Below are 16,551 nucleotides of genomic sequence, written 5' to 3' on the forward strand. Positions count from 1 at the left end.
TCTCTCTCTCTCTCTCTCTCTCTCTCTCTCTCTCTCTCTCACACACACACACACACACCCACACACACACACACACAATCATTAAAAGTACCTGTTATTTCTCTGACAGTCCGAAAGACATTCAGTTTCTCTGGATCTATGGCATCAATAGCATTGTAAGGGTCTCTACAAAATCAAGAAGAGATGCAGCCAAATTGAAACCCATTATTTTATAACAGAAAATATTTGCTTCCATCTAAAAAGATATATATTATTTAAGATGTAGAAAATTTCTTAATACAAAGTGTATTTTATTAGATATTTTCTTTATTTTCATTTCAAATGTTATCCCCTTTCTTGGATTCCCCTCCGAAAACGCCCTATCCACCCCACCTCCTCCTGTTCACCAACCCACCCACTACCACTTCCTGGCCCTGTCATTCCCCTATACTGGGGCATAGAAACTTCACAGGACCAAAGGCCTCTCCTCCCATTGATGACCTACTAGGGCATCCTCTGCTACATATGCAGCTGGAGATATGAGTCCTACCATGTGTTTTCTTTGGTTGGTGGTTTAGTCCCCGGGAGTTCTGGTGTACTGGTTAGTTTATATTGTTGTTCCTCCTATGGGGCTGCAAACCCCTTCAGCTCCTTGGGTCCTTTCTCTAGCTCCTTCATCACAGACCCTATGCACTATTCAATAAATGACTGTGAGCATCCATTTCTGTATTTGTCAGGCACTGGCAGAGCCTCTCAGGAGACAGCTATGTCAGGCTCTGTCAGCAAGCTTTTGTTGGCATCTGCAACAGTTTCTGGGTTTTGTGTTTGTATATGGGATGGATCCCGAGGTGGGGCAGTCTCTGGCTGACCACTCCTTCAGTCTCTGCTCCACACTTGTCACTGTAACTCCTTCCATGGGTAATTTGTTTCTCCTTCTAAGAAGGATCGAATTATCCACAATTTGGTCTTCCTTCTTCTTGAGTTTCATGTGTTTTGACAATTGTATCTTCGATATTTTGAGCTTCTGGGCTAATATTCGCTTATCGGTGAATTCATATCATGTTTGTTCTTTTGTGATTGGGTTACCCTAATTCAGGATGATATCCTCCAGATCCATCCATTTGCCTAAGAATTTCATAAATTCATTGTCTTTAATAGCTGAGTAGCATTCCATTGTGTAAATGTACCACATTTTCTGTATCCCTTCCTCTGTTGAGGGACATCTGTTATGAACATAGTGGAACATGTGTCCTTATTACATGTTGGAGTATCTTCTAACATATATGGATATGGTCTTGAGCATATGCCTAGGAGTGGTATTGTTGGATCCTCCAGTAGTATTATGTCCAATTTTCTGAGGAACTGCAAAACTGATTTCCAAAGTGGTTGTTCCAGCTTGCATTCCCATCAGCAAACCCCTTTCTTGTGAAATTTCTTTAAAAATTCACATCATATTTTTAAACCTATCACTAAAAAACTAATAGTTTTCTTTTTTAGGAAATATTTTAGGTAAATAATGGCCATGAAAAATTATTGCGCACTTGAGTATTAAACCCATCATTATAATAGAGTAATTAAAATAATACTTTGCATAATTCAAGGAATATACTTCATTTGTCTTATTACTTTAAAAGGAACAATAATATTTGTTGAGACTTTGTATCTTCATAGGATGATAAATTATGCACAATGATCACCTTTCTATGAGATACTGAACTTTCTAAGAGGAATGAATTTAGAATTTTCTAGAATTACATAGCAATTAAAAGATTTTCATTTTACCTATGACCACTTATCCTTTGCATCATCTGTGAAACTTTCTAATTTGTGTGTGGGAAATCATCCAAAATACAGTAATTTCTTTGAATGTAATCTTAATTGGGTTGTCCACCAAGGTACTTTATAATACCCCAACAACCCAATAGGTATATGACATGGCTGCTGGGAATGATGACTGCTTCCACTGAAAGTAGTCTTCGAAAGACCATTATTTTCAGCAACTATGAATTCCATGTTGATCTCTTGAACCACCTGACACTGGCTTTCTAAACTCATTTCATCAGCACATTACCCCACACTATGGGCCATCTCATCACTTTAAAAAAGGCTTTGCTTGATTAAATTATATTTCAAACTAAAATGCAATCAATGCAATGTACTAGTAGTTTAAAGTGCAATGCTGTAGAAAGCTCTGATGCTGTGTATTGCTGAGACTGAAAAACTACAAGCACACTTTTCTAGGACTCAAAATAAACTATTGATCCAGATTATTCTCAGTGTCACATGAATGAATATCTCCTAAAAGCTTAAAGCTTAAATGTAAAGTTCTTGAAAAGTTGAACTTTTTATTCTTGCTATCACATACACTCTCTCATACATATATGCATAAGTGCATATTTATATATATGCACATACATGCATATATTTGTATGTTATGTAATATATTACCATTATTCTAAGGTACATACATGCAAAATAAATTATAACACATGGTAAAATATTTGTTTTCATTTTTTCAAAATAATATTTATTTATTCTTTGAAAATCTCATACGTGTGTACAGTGTATCTTGACTCTATTCACTCCTAAAACCTCATTCCAATTTCATCCCCAGCCCATCCAAAGCATTCTCCTACCTATCAACTTCACGCCCTCTTTTTATATTAAATATTTGCATACACTGACTCCACTTAACACTGCCTGTAAACCCCCAAGCCTGAAGCAGGCTAATCCAGACCTTGACCTTGTTGCCACTAAGGAGATTAGCTAGGGTGGAGCCTTCCTGACTAGATGACTCTATTGTTCACCCACTGCCCATGTTCTCCTTCAAGACACTGCTACCTGCCTAGAGGCCCCTGAGCTATTCCATAGACTACACCCTATCCTGCAGCTGGTAGCAGGGGATGCCCCCCCCCCTTTATAATCACAGTTTTCTATTAAACATTCGAGCTTTGATCAGGAATCTTGACTTAGCCCCATTTTTCTCTCAGTTCCCCTCTCTTTTCAGCCCCAGCTTGCCTCCCAGGTGAAACCTGGTCCATGTGAGCCGCCGGATGGCTTCCAACAGCTGCCCATATGCACATGGTTGTGGGATCATCTACTGGAATGTGTGGCAAGATACCAAAGGTCATCCATCCAAAGAAAGTAACATTTTCCTCCATCAGCCATCAACTCTCTCCATATTCTCAGCTAAGCAACCTGTCAGATGTCCATGATGGATGTTTTAACTAGCTTGATGTTGGGCAGGTCTTGGGCAGGTGACCAAGGTGTTATAAGTTCACGTGTGAAGCAGCCATGCCATACACAGAATACAACATTTCACATCACTCCTAATTACCTTTCTACTACTGAATTTTATATCTATCTTTTAATATAAAATCTCTTTAAATCTGAGAAAATAGAAGCCCTTAATTTGGGGAACTGACTTTTAACACTGCTCTCCCTTGGAAAGTAAAATTCTGACTACAAAATCGTAAATCCTGGCTTCACTGAGAAAAGAATAAAAATTCAGGGCAAGCATACAATAATGGAGTTAGCCCAATTCATGACTGAAAACTTCTCAGTTGTTAGAAGTTAAAAAAAATTTTGGCCATTAACATGAAGTCAAATAAACTACAGATATTTTATATACTTAATATCAGACAGTCAAGAGTCCCTTAAAAATAAGTTCACAAAATTCTCCTTTTCAACTTCAAAATACCTCTAGGGATTGTCATCCTAAAGTCCTCAGAGGTCCACAGTAACTTAAAATTGCTTTCCTCCCTAATCACAGAGCCATTTAGAAGACGATTATGGCCCCTTGTTGTTCTGGTTGGTGATTCACAATAGCTTTCAGTATAGGAAAAACAAACTCACAATTCCCCTGAATGAAAGGCATTTTTGCCATGAAACCTAGGTGTGACTTGCACTATCCTGTCACTATTGGGACACATCATGAAACCTCCTCATGTCAGTCTGTTTATGCAACACAGTGCCAACTTGATTGTGAGCAGCTTTTTTACTGTAAAAACATGCACATGAACAATGCTAAGACAGGATGACAGGAATATTGCTCTGATAACTCTAGACCTCTTGCAAGACTGTAATTTTCATTCTAATTAAGGATATGAGTTGGATTTGCATTCATGGCCAAGACACTATAAAGCCAGGGCGTGAACATGCCAATTACCTTTCTTTACATCTTTTAAAATAAAAACGTTTAACTGAGGAATTTTTCAAGCCTATACTTTCTTATAGAAATGGCTGTCTGAATAAAATATCATTTAATTATGTCTTTTAACCTCATTATTTAATAACTAAGTCAATGAATAACATTATTCTATTAGGAGGCCCTATTAATATTGAGAGTAATGCCAATGAAAGTATGTAAAACATTGTATTTACCAGAAGTTTACTGTTTATAATAGTCATATTAAAATTCTACTCCATCTGCTTTCTTTCTCTCCCCACACACATACACACAGACTGAATAAACTATTACCCTGATATGTGTGTGTGTGTGTGTATGTGTGTGATGTCTTCAATCTATTGATTAGAAATTATTGTCATAGTTTCATGAAATGAATGGGAAAGGCTTCAGAATATATGGGTCATCCTGTTATGAGACTGAGAACGGAAGATATATCATATTTCACTCATATTTGTCTTGTAAAATGTCATCTATACTTTTCTTGAGACACAATAGTATTACATTTTAACTTCAAGTATTCCAGGTTTCAGTGTTATGATTAAGAGCTGATACTCATCCAAACTAACAAACATGATGCATGTGAAATTAAAATTTGCCTTTATTTCTTTTTGAAGATAATCTGTAAAAGACTAACATTGAGCCATAAAGTACTCTTAATTGAACCCCTTTCTGAGCTCTAAACTAGACATGGTCACTGAGGTTCTCCCGTTGCTCTCTGCTCCCCAGCTTTAGTACTCTTTGTTCCCTGTGTCCTACTCGCCACTCCACTTTCCCTACCATGTGTACCATTCATTAAGATTTTACTGGCACGGGGCTGGACAAATCAAAACACATTTTGATTTATTTACCTAAACAATCAGAGAAGCTATTTATTAGCAATCCATTTCCCAGCTTTCACTCGAGAAAAGCAAATGATTGTCAAGAAAGAGACTCCATGGAGCTCCATTCATGCCATTCATCATGTTGCTGTGATTCAAACTCTATGCTGGTCTGAATCAGGTCACCTACATAAGGTGTCTCATTTGTCTTTTGTGGGGTTCATTTTCAAGACACGCTTTTACCTTCAGACTTCTAGTCGCCATTAGTTTTTCTAAGCAGTTCATTTTTACTTGAATGGATTATTGATATTATAGTCCTTACAGAATGAGGAATTTTAAGTTTTATGAACTGTGCGTGGTCTCTATTGTCTGTGACATTTATTTCTATTTGTTTTGTTTTTAAATGTTGACTAGTACCTTACTCTAAAGAGATGAATATGCAAAATCCTCATTAATAGCATAACTCCATAATAATCTTCTATAATGAAACAAGACTAAAATAATATTTTTAGAATAATTAAATCACCCATTTTCCAAGTTTCCTCTCACAGACATTATTTAGAAGACTTTTGACCATAGAGAGGTCACTGTTCATAATTTTTCTACTATAATAACTTTTTACAGAAGTTATCTATGAAGGTAGTATCACTTCATTCATTTGAAATTGGGGCACTTACAGGAATGTTTTAATTTTAACAATAATTAGGCTTTTAATAATAACCCAAGGGCAATGCTTTTAAAATCATCTTACAGCAAAGGATTTCCTTTTGTCCCCTACAATCTTAGAAATGCACTACCAAAGACAACCGCAGATGTGCTAACTCTAGAGTGAGTCATTATTCGTGTGTAATTCCCTAGCCATTTTGTCCCAGTTTCAAAGAATCTTCATCACCCTTGCAGAGTGTGTGTGTGTGTGTGTGTGTGTGTGAGATAAATCTACTTTGTGATTTTCTACATCATTCTTCAAGTACTCATATGACATTTATCTTATTGTATTTTTTTATACAGAATGATTTCTAGCTCTATCTCTTGTTAATCTCATTTTTGATTCTAAAAGAAGTTGAGGATTTTTCTTTCAATATCTTTTTTAATCACACTGGGCAGTTTTCTTATATTTGTTTTAATAATATCTAGAAATTGAAATGATTTTAAAAATTCATGTATCTAAGAAAGAACATTATCTCTAGATTTTATTTTGAACTTTAAAAATGCCAAATGTTTGATAAACACAGACACACATGCGCGCACACACACACATGAATATATGATTTAGACCAGATAATGCCAAAACTACTTCTGTAAATCAATTCACTTCATGAGCATATATTTTCAAATTGTACCAAATATTGTAGGCTTGAAGCTTACATTTATCATATCTGTGATGTTTAATATCATCAGTGGTAGAAGATACAGAGCTACCTAGGAGATCTCTGAGTATACCTGTGAGAGATAATGTAGATTATGTTAGCCTCTCCATATGCTTGTGAGAAATAATCTCCGTCCAGTTGGTTTGGTGGGAAGACCAACCTGAAAAGTGGCTGGCAGTGCTTTACAGGCTGGAGTTACAGGCTGAATTAAAAAGGAGAGTGAGCCATATATATGTATATGTATATGTATATGTATATGTATATGTATATGTATATGTATATGTATATGTATATGTATATGTATATGTATATGTATATGAAATATATGTGTATGTATGTGTATGTGTAAGTGAATATGTATGTGTAAGTGTATGTATATGTATTGTAACCTGCTGGCTCACAGTCTTGCTGCCTTGAACCTTTTGCCATATTAGATGTAACTTGAAACCGAAGCAATGTAAACCTCTCCTTTCTTAAATTGCTTCTGTGAGAGTATCTTATACCAGTAATAGGAAAAATAACTAAAACAGCCTCTACATAGAAGGAAGCAATGGGTGTCAAGTGGCTCCATCTAATTTCTCGAATTAGTAACAGATAATCTTTTTGTTACAGGAATATTTGATTTTAAATATAATTGATATATATCCCTTTTGGGATATTATGAACTCATTCAATTATTTAACAACAACGAAAATATTGACCCAAATCTCCTACCCAAAGAGCTAAATATGCCATGTCAACCATACAGATGATTTCAGAGGAGCTGCATGGACTTTAGTAAAGTTAACTGAGTGGATCGCATTCCAAAATGGCGAGGGTCACTCAACGTATCATTGTCATTCATGATGGGGATGAGAGTTTCCAACTTTTAAGATGGAAGTTAGTATCTTAATTTTTTTAAAAAAGTATTGGTTTGTCTAAACATAACACAGTAGACAGAAGATACATGTATACTTTTACAGGTTATGACATGGGGCCATATTAAAAACTGCCTTTTTAATAGAGATATTTTATGCAAGAGCATAAATAACAATTTGTTTGAATGAAGATAAATACTCTGCCCCATTGTTTATGCTGTTCTTATTTAGAAATATTTATTCATAATGTGTTCTGTTATTTTGCTTCCAGAAATGATGTGATATATGTTCAGTGTAAGAGTTGAATTAAAAGATGCGAGAGATAGTCTTTATTTGTAGCCTGTAGCACTAATGTTTAGAGATTAAATAGTAATATAGACAAATAGATAAAATACAAAGTATAGCTATTGACATTTTTATTACACAAAGCATACAAACTCAGTTATTTCCCAAGTTAAAGCCAGCAGGCGGTTCTGTAATGAAGGACCCCAGATAATGTAACAATTTTTATTACCAAAATAAAATCCATTTTATAGTAGCACTAATTTCCCCATATAAGAGAAAAAATAGAGATAAGAATACATCAGAAAAAGGGAATTTTTAAAAGCAGATCAGGAGAATTTCAAGTTAATTTTAACTCAGGTTCTTTAAGTTTTTCCATGTTAAGGTTTTGTTTGCTTGCTTGTTTATTTGTTTGTTTGTTTTAATATATGTTGTTTTGAACCAATTCCTTGCAAACTCAAGGGTACTTCCTTTCTTTCTGTTTCCTTTTAGGATGCTAAGACCTGGGTTTCCTAAGACTACGGATTTTAGATTTCCCTGAAAGTATATTCAAGCTGAATTAGAGATCGGCATCCTATTCCTAAATACTAACCGGTCTCCAAATGCAGTTGTGTCTCCAGAACGACTGGCTGGCTGGCTACTGCTTCAGTTGGAAAGAGTTTAAGAAAAAGTAGCACTGTTCTAGGTCCAGATGAATCAACAAGGCAAGCATGCAGAGATAAGTTGCCCCCTCACTTCACAGAACAATATTGTACAGCATTGAATACCGACCCATGAATCCCAGTGACAAGAAAGATGAGATTCCCATTGATCTTTGTGCAGTTTATGAATTTGTCAATGTTACTCGAATCCACAGTCTGAGCAGACATCAGTGATCCCGTGCCGATTCCATCACATGCTAGAGAAGTAAGATTCAGAGTAAAATCACTACATTTCCTTTTATTATACAATAAAAACATTTATTTCTGAATATAAAATTACTTATTGTTTTTCTAAAAACAAAGTTGTTTGTTGTTTTCTTTTGGTTTTCAAGACAAGTTTGCTTTGTGTTGCACTGGATGTCCTAGAACTCGCTTTGTAGACCAAGATGGCCTTGAACTCAGAGCTCTTCCAGCCACTGCCTCCAGAGTGCTAAGATTAAATCAAGTGCTAGAATTAAAAATAAAATGTGTCACCATGCCCAGCTATTGTATTTCCAACACTTTTATTTATTTTTCCACTTTGGTACTACATGACATTATATATGGTAAGCAAATTTAATAGTTCTGACCCTACTCCTTATCAGTTTACTATAATTCTATCTTCTTTCTCAATTAACCACTCCCCCATATACTTTGAACTCAATAAAATACAATTGAACTCAAGATAAAATCCACTAATACATAAAAATATCCCAAGTACACACACACCCTCACACACTCCATACAAAAAATAATAAAACATGGAGACTATTTATGATGGTTACCTACTCCTGAGCATCAGTCCTGCCTTGGCATATGGCTAATCTACCTAGTTTCACTTCCATGGAGAAAACTGATTTTATCTTTTCCAAAAAGTATCAAATAGCTTTCTGTTTAGATGTGGGATTTTTTTCCTTTGTTTTTTTTTTATATTTTTATTAGGTATTTTCCTCATTTACATTTCCAATGCTATCCCAAAAGTCCCCCATACCCTCCCCCCCCACTCCCCTACCCACCCACTCCCACTTTTTGGCCCTGGCATATAAAGTTTTTGGCCCTGTACTGGGGCATATAAAGTTTGCATGACCATTGGCCTCTTTTTCCAGTGATGGCCGACTAGGCCATCTTTTGATACATATGCAGCTAGAGACAAGAGCTAGAGGTGGGATTTTTGCATCCACTTCCCCTTCTCTGGACTGGTATTTTGTCTGTCTTGATTTTGTTTAACTCTTGTAAATGGCCTCAGAACTCCTATGCATCCATATGTACATTAGCCCATGAAGTTGTGTGGGTAAGGAGAAAGAGAGGATCTGGGAAGCTGTGGGGAGGAGAAAGAATAAAATCAAAATGCATTGTATGACCATGCATGGTGCAATGCATCTTTTATTCCAGCACTTGAGAGACAGATTCCATTTGTTTTTTAAATATATTTTCCCTTATTAGTTCATTATTACATATATTTCATTGCTTTACCTTAAGCCCTCTTCTGTTTTAGTGTACACACACCCACATACACAATTAAAACGGATTCAGAGACTGACTTATTTTGTTTAACATAATGATTTTTTGTTTCATTTGGTTTCCAAACTTTGTCACAATCTTTGTCTAAAATTTCATTATATAATACTTTTATTATCTATTAATTTGCTGATAGACAACTAGGCTGGTTCTATTTTGTGATTATTATGAATAGGATTCCTATTCACGTGGCAGTGTGAGTATCTACGCTGCGCTGATTTCAATGCCCTTGGTTATATATAAAAGCTGAATCATATGATAGCTCTATTTTTGAGGGTATACTTTGTCAGGGGAGGGATCAACCCTAAAACTGATTTCCTTAGTGGCTGCACCAGTTCACATTCTCATCAGCAGGGTATGGGTTTCCTTTTTTGACTAGCATTGGTCATTAGATTTGATAATAGCATTCAGACTATCTGGGAGACAGGACATTCAAGCAGTTTTACTATGTATTTCCCGACTGCGTTGTAGGGGAATTTTAATCCTATAACATGTCTGCTCTGGCGAGGGATTACATACAAAGATCTTCTGGGGAGCTGTGTGATCTACCTTTAATACAGACATGCCTTTCATCTGAGGAGACAGAACAAGCAGATCTTTGACTCCAAAGCCAACCTGGAATAGATCAGGTTTCAGGTTAAGAAATGCTCAGGTCAAGTCATTGCACAGGCAATCCCAGCACTCAGGAGATAGAGACATGCAGATCTCTGGGTGCTAGACAGTGAATTTGAGTCAGTGAAGGGAGATGCAGTACAGTGGAGTTGAGTTCATGCCAGTTCAGTATGTGGCAGCTCATTTTGCAGAATCCTGAGGAAGTTTTTAATGGGACAATTTTACAGACAGGTTGCAGAGAGAACAAGCTAGACATAGGCTAAACAGAACAAGAATAAGGAGCCAGAAGATGAGAACAGATTTCTAGAGTTTGAGGCCAAGCAGAGCAATTCAATCAAAAGAGAAGCCAGTTTAAATCACTCGGCTTGGAGAGGAGTTTGGGCCAGAATTCACAAAGAGCTACAAAGGGTAAGCTTTTTCAGTAGTAAGTCTCACAGTCTGTAAACATTCTAGGCCTAGATTAGATTTACAGAGGCTAGAAGCTTCCAAGAATAGGCCTAGGTGAGCAGACTGAGGTAGCATGCTTCGAAGAAGACAATTACTACAGAAGAAGAAAAGTTACATAGGCATGCCTCAAGATCCTGAACATTTTGTCAACTATTTGCTCTCTGTGTGTATTCTTTCATTTGAAAACTATTTACTCAGTTCATTAGCTCATTATTTTTCATTAATTCTTTATTCAGCATTTACTACTGAGACTGAATAGAAATATTTTCTCTATATCACAAACTAATGAAGGGGGAAGAGAATAATCTCTGGGAATGAAGGGGAGAAAAGGATCTGGGAGGGAGAAAAGAGGGGGAAGAAAATGGAGAGCCAGTTCAGATATGGGAGGAGATGGAAAAGAAGTACAGTGGGTCAGGAATTTGAAAGTAGGTTTGTAGCAATGGGAGAGGGGGAACAAGGGGTAGACACTAGAAAGTCCTAGATGCCAGAGACCCAAGAGGCTACCAGGACCCAACAGGGAGGACATTAGCTAAAATACCCAACAAAGGGGAGATAGAATGGGTAGAGACTATATCCAGTAGATAGGCACAGCTCCAAGTTAAGGGATGGGGCCACCCACCCACTTCAAAAATATTAATCCAGAATTTCTCCTGTCAAAAAGAGGGACAGGGACAATGACTGGAGCAGAAACTGAAGGAAAAACCATCCAGAGACTGTCCCACCTAGGGATTCATCCCATCTGCTGACACCAAACCCAGACACTTTTGCTGATGCCAAGAAACACTTGCTGACAAGAGCCTGGTATGATTGTTCTCTGAAAGGCTCTGCCAGAGCTCGATCAATACAGATGCGAATGTACACAGCCAAACATTGGACTGAGCATAGAGACCCCCAATTGTGAAGTTCAAGCAAGAATTGTAGGAGTTGAAGAGGTTTGCAACCATATAGGAAGAACAATAATATCAACCAACCAGAACCTCCAGGGCTCCCAAGGACTAAACCACCAAACAAAGAGTACACATGGGTTACCCATGGTTACATCTGGATATGTAGCAGAGAATTGCCTCATCTTGCATCACTGGAAGGGGAGCCCCTTGTTTCTGTGGAGGCTTAATGACTCAGGATAGGAGAACTCTAGGGCACTAAGGCAAGAGTGGGTAGACAGATGGGGAGTACACTAATAGAAGCATGGGTGAGGGAGGAGGGGAAAGGGGGCTTGTGAAGGGGAAACTGGGAAGGGGGATAACATTTGAAATGTAAATAAATAAAATAATGATAAATGAAAAAAGAATCATTTTAAGATTTCCATTTAAATTTAAGAGTCAGCATATGGTCATCATCTAGGTATGATTGAAATAAAGACTTATCAATTAATACATTATATTATCAAGTAAAGTTTCTTATATCATGTTCATTTTAAAACAATTTAATTTTTAAATGCTGGTATTTTAGTAAAATGATTTCTTGGTCTACTAATCATTTACAATTTAAAAGTTGAATAACAATAGTGTATTAAAATATATATTAAATAGAAAACATTGTGATATTAGTACTGTAGTACTAGGGATAATCATATATATATATATATATATATATATATATATATATATATATATATACACACACACACATATTTACACAACCTATGGTTTCCTAAGGATCTACTTTGAAAAACAGTTTGAATTTGAGTTAGAAAGACATATAGAAAGAAAGAGATAAAAAGAGAAAGAGGTAGAGACAGAGGCATTCACACTAAGAGCAAGTAGTCTAAAATCCTGAGGTTTCCCTTCACCTAGCCTCATTTCAAAGCTTAAAATTTCAGAGATCTGAATTCTGTCCTTATCCAGCTTAAAGATATTCTTCTATGGAGGAATGCGCGCGCACACACACACACACACACACACACACACACACACACACACAAATGAACACTATTTAACTTTTCTGAGAAGCTAATCCCACTGGTCTATTAAAAGGTATATGAAGCCAGAGCTCTAATTTTAATATCAGCCCTCTAGAGGCAAATATAGGCAGATCTCTGTGAGTTCTAGACCAGACTGTTCTACAGTTCGAGTTCTAGGGCAGCAGAGCTCTAGGAGAGCTACACAAGGAAACCCCATTTCCAAACACCAAAACCTAAACCAACAACAACAACAATAAAGAGGTGCAGAGAAGCTTTTGGTAAATACCTGTTGCAACCCAATGCACGGAAGAATCACTCACCTTTGGGGCAAATATCGGTGCAAGGCTTACACATTTTAATCCCATTTTCTTCTACTTCCATCTTAGAACTAGGGCAGGCTCGTACACAAGAACTGGAATCTACCACGAAGTTATCTGATGTTTAAAAAGAAATCAAATAAGCAGTAATGGTTTATGATCATGTTACAAAGGAGATAGATTATGCTTAAAAATTGTTAGCATGATTGATAATGTTTATGACCCTTCCTCTGAACCACATGCATCCCTAAACACTGGAACCTGAAACAACATCTTCAATGCACGCACTCCGATCCAAGGGTGGTGTGTTTTATGCATGAGTGTCTGATGGCCTACTGATCCACATTCTGAATTGCCCCAAGAAAGAATTATTTCTTTTATAGACTTAGGAAACCACATTACATTTAGTTCCTGTTCCTTAATGATTCTTCATTTCATGACATTATGCAAGTTGGAAGTCTAAAATACTTCAGGTTCATGAAGCAAAAGTGACACTTGAGTTAAACCTCCTTGGATCAAGAGAGTGTACTTCAAATCCAAGAGCTAATGTTCAAAATGAGTCCAATGTTTTATAGGAGTGCCACCAAAACTTTCTGATCCGCAGTGAAAATTTGACAGATAGCATGTTAGCAAAGGTGTACAGTTAGGCAAGCAGCATAGTATTACTTAGACATGGTAACATGCTTAGGGGATCAGTAACCTCTGAAATGCTAAGAATTTCTCTTTCAATAAAAATTAAATCACTGCATCTACAGAAATGGAGGGACAACATAATGCTTGCAAGAGTAGTCTGGCTTGAAATGTAGCAACCTTCCCTAAATACTACCCTTGACATATATACAATAACATGAAAGATTCCAAACATGCTGCAAGCCCAAAGCAGAAAAGACATGTGGTTCTAGTAATTCTGCTTGATGGGCCTTATGATCTAATTTCCTGTTTAATATTTCATCTATTGTTTGGGGAAATGCCCCAGAGATTTATGAAGCCTCATCTAGTTAAATCTATCCAAGACCTCTAGGCTTTCAGAGTCAAGACATACTGTCTATGGCATGGGATTATATACCAATTAACAAATAGCTTCTGAAATGAATTTCAGACGTGATAGAGATAGAGAATCTAGTCATGGGTCTGGGCTGTTGTTTTTTGTTTGTTTGTTTGTTTGTTGTTTGTTGTTTGTTTTTGTTGTTGTTGTTGGTTTTTGTTTTTGTTTTGTCAGTGTGATCAACATACTGTCTTTATTTGGAGTGATAAATTTATACTTTTATGAAGAGTCAACACAACATGGAGATGAAAGGAGAGTACTCAGCCAAGGTAGTGGAAGAAGTCAAGTGAGATACAAGGTACACATTTTCTATGTAGTTACTAGCAGTCCGGTGACTTTATATGAAGAAAAGGGAGGCTCAAGAGTACTAGCTTGCATTATGAGAAAATGCAGAAGATGCATGGGACTTAAGGTAGAAGAAGGGTATGGATAGTAATCAACAATGGGCCCTACAATATCGTACTTTAAACACTTGGCCTTAAGGTTCTGCCTGTGCTTGTGGATGCTTTCAAAGGTAGGCATTGTGAGTTGGAAGTAGATTATTATACAAGGCTTTGGAGGGTCACACCCACCTGATTTTTTCCAGTCTCAATACAAGAGTCTTTGCCATAAGCTCCTCCACCATGAGCTCAATCCCTTTCCTGCTTTCTGAGGAATCTGAGGAATCTGCTCTCTGAAATCTCTGACACCAGGAGAAACATTTTTCCTTTTTCCCTCTTAGGTTCTTTCTGTCGGGCAGTTTTATCATGGCAACACAAAGTAACTAATACAAGGAATGCATACAATTCTGTCTGTATACAATATTTGGGATTTCAAGTTATTTGCCATCAACCCCCTACTCAAATAGTATAAGATGCACTGAAGCCTGGCCTTTCTTCCATTTTTTCAACAAGTTAAGAGTTTTTAGATTTCAGAATGCTGAGGTGGGCAGTGTAGACCCATGTTTAGACAGTAAATGACCAAACAATCCAAAGATAGTTATAGTTTGGCAATCTAGGTCCATAGAGCAGTGTACAGGTCTTAATGTTACATTAGAAAAACAGTGAAGTGTTTTAAAGTGGCCAGAAAGAAGGACATTCTAACTACCTCATTTAAAGTCTATAGCTTCTAAAGCTCCACTTTTAGGGGTGTTTAAACAAATGTTATTTATTTATATGATCACATATACTATTTAACATGTCGTCAAAGTAACGATGGTCTTCTTGAATCTCTAACGTGTTATCAGTTTCTTAGATATCCCATATTAAATTGTTATGGCATATATTCTAGTATAAGTAAATAATCAGCAATAAATGTATGCATAAAGCCAATATTATCAGAATCTGACCTTATTTATAAGACAGCCTACTGTCAAAATTGACCTTTTCTGAGAAACAACACCATGTGTTGAAAACCCAAGGTATAAAGAAAATGATCAGGGTTTAGGAATCTGTTCCCCTCCACTGTAACTTCAAGCCTGGCACCGCCTTGTTATGACTTCAGGGGAGTAACTTAAACATGTTTATCACTCTTTTTCTCTCTTTTTTTTTTTTTGAGATATATGAATGATAGGATCCATAGCCAATGTAAAATAATTTACCGTGTTTAATTTCAAGCTTCAAATTAAATGATCATATATGAAGCCTCTCATTTTTCAGGTAGAGCTCTAATCATTTGACATGTCTTAATGTATCACTTACGTGGACATTTCTTAACACAGAATGCTCCATACGTGTACTTTGCATTGAAGTTGTGTTCCAGTTGAAAGGTGGTTGGATTGTAGACAAATGTTTGGGGACACTGAGTAACACAGGCTCCACTGTCATTGAAGTTCATGCAGGCCTGCAACACAGCAGATACATTTGTAAACAGCTTTCCTACATACTTGTCAATCAAACACTACCATCATGGTTTTGTGACATGTACTCTTTTATCTATAATATTTCAATTTTAAAAATTCTGCCCAAACTGATAAATTGAAGTCACTGTGACTTTAACTGTGCATCAGCCTCTCATCCTCTTTTGTGTCTATATATATATTACCAGCTGTATTACTGCTCTTCACATAGAGTAACATTCATGTGTATATATGTATACATATATGTATAAATATGTGTATATGACATATACACACAAACACAAAACACATATTTATAATAAACAGTTTTATATTGAGAATTGGTTTATAATATTGAACATAGACAGTTGTGACAGATTATTTGAATTTGCACTGACTTAGAACATGTAAGTTCAGTCTTTACAATCAGCTTGAGTTTCCAGTTCTGTAGGTAAGGATTTTATTTTGGAGAATGTGGTTGGTGAGTTTGTGCATGGTATGATATGTAATATACACCTATCTTCATTCTACAATAGGAAACATAGTGATAGTCATTTATTTACCTGTATATCAGGAGTCACCAGGGAAACTGAAGTGATTATAAAGGTAAAATGTGAAGAGGTAAGGTTTAAATCAAATGATGCCACTTTTTATGATGGTACATCTTTTCCTGTACCCAACACGTTCAAAAGGCATCTCTGTTTTGCTAACATACATTTGC

General features: G+C 36.4%; 1 protein-coding gene across 6 annotated transcripts in view; it reads right to left on the reverse strand.

Annotated features, from left to right (window-relative positions):
* The window catches only part of Erbb4 (erb-b2 receptor tyrosine kinase 4), a 1,013,423-nt gene that overhangs the window by 279,701 nt on the left and 717,171 nt on the right, over nt 1-16,551 (reverse strand). For all 6 annotated transcript variants that reach the window (XM_021186126.2, XM_021185960.2, XM_021186207.2 and 3 more), the window contains exons 7-10: nt 15,694-15,835; nt 12,973-13,086; nt 8,264-8,390; nt 92-165 (exon numbers count right to left, since the gene is read on the reverse strand). In XM_021186126.2, the coding sequence (XP_021041785.1) occupies nt 92-165; nt 8,264-8,390; nt 12,973-13,086; nt 15,694-15,835 (457 nt within the window). The remainder of the gene's footprint in view (nt 1-91; nt 166-8,263; nt 8,391-12,972; nt 13,087-15,693; nt 15,836-16,551) is intronic.

This window comes from Mus caroli, chromosome 1 (assembly GCF_900094665.2).
Source record: "Mus caroli chromosome 1, CAROLI_EIJ_v1.1, whole genome shotgun sequence".
In the NCBI taxonomy this organism is placed as follows: domain Eukaryota; kingdom Metazoa; phylum Chordata; class Mammalia; order Rodentia; family Muridae; genus Mus; species Mus caroli.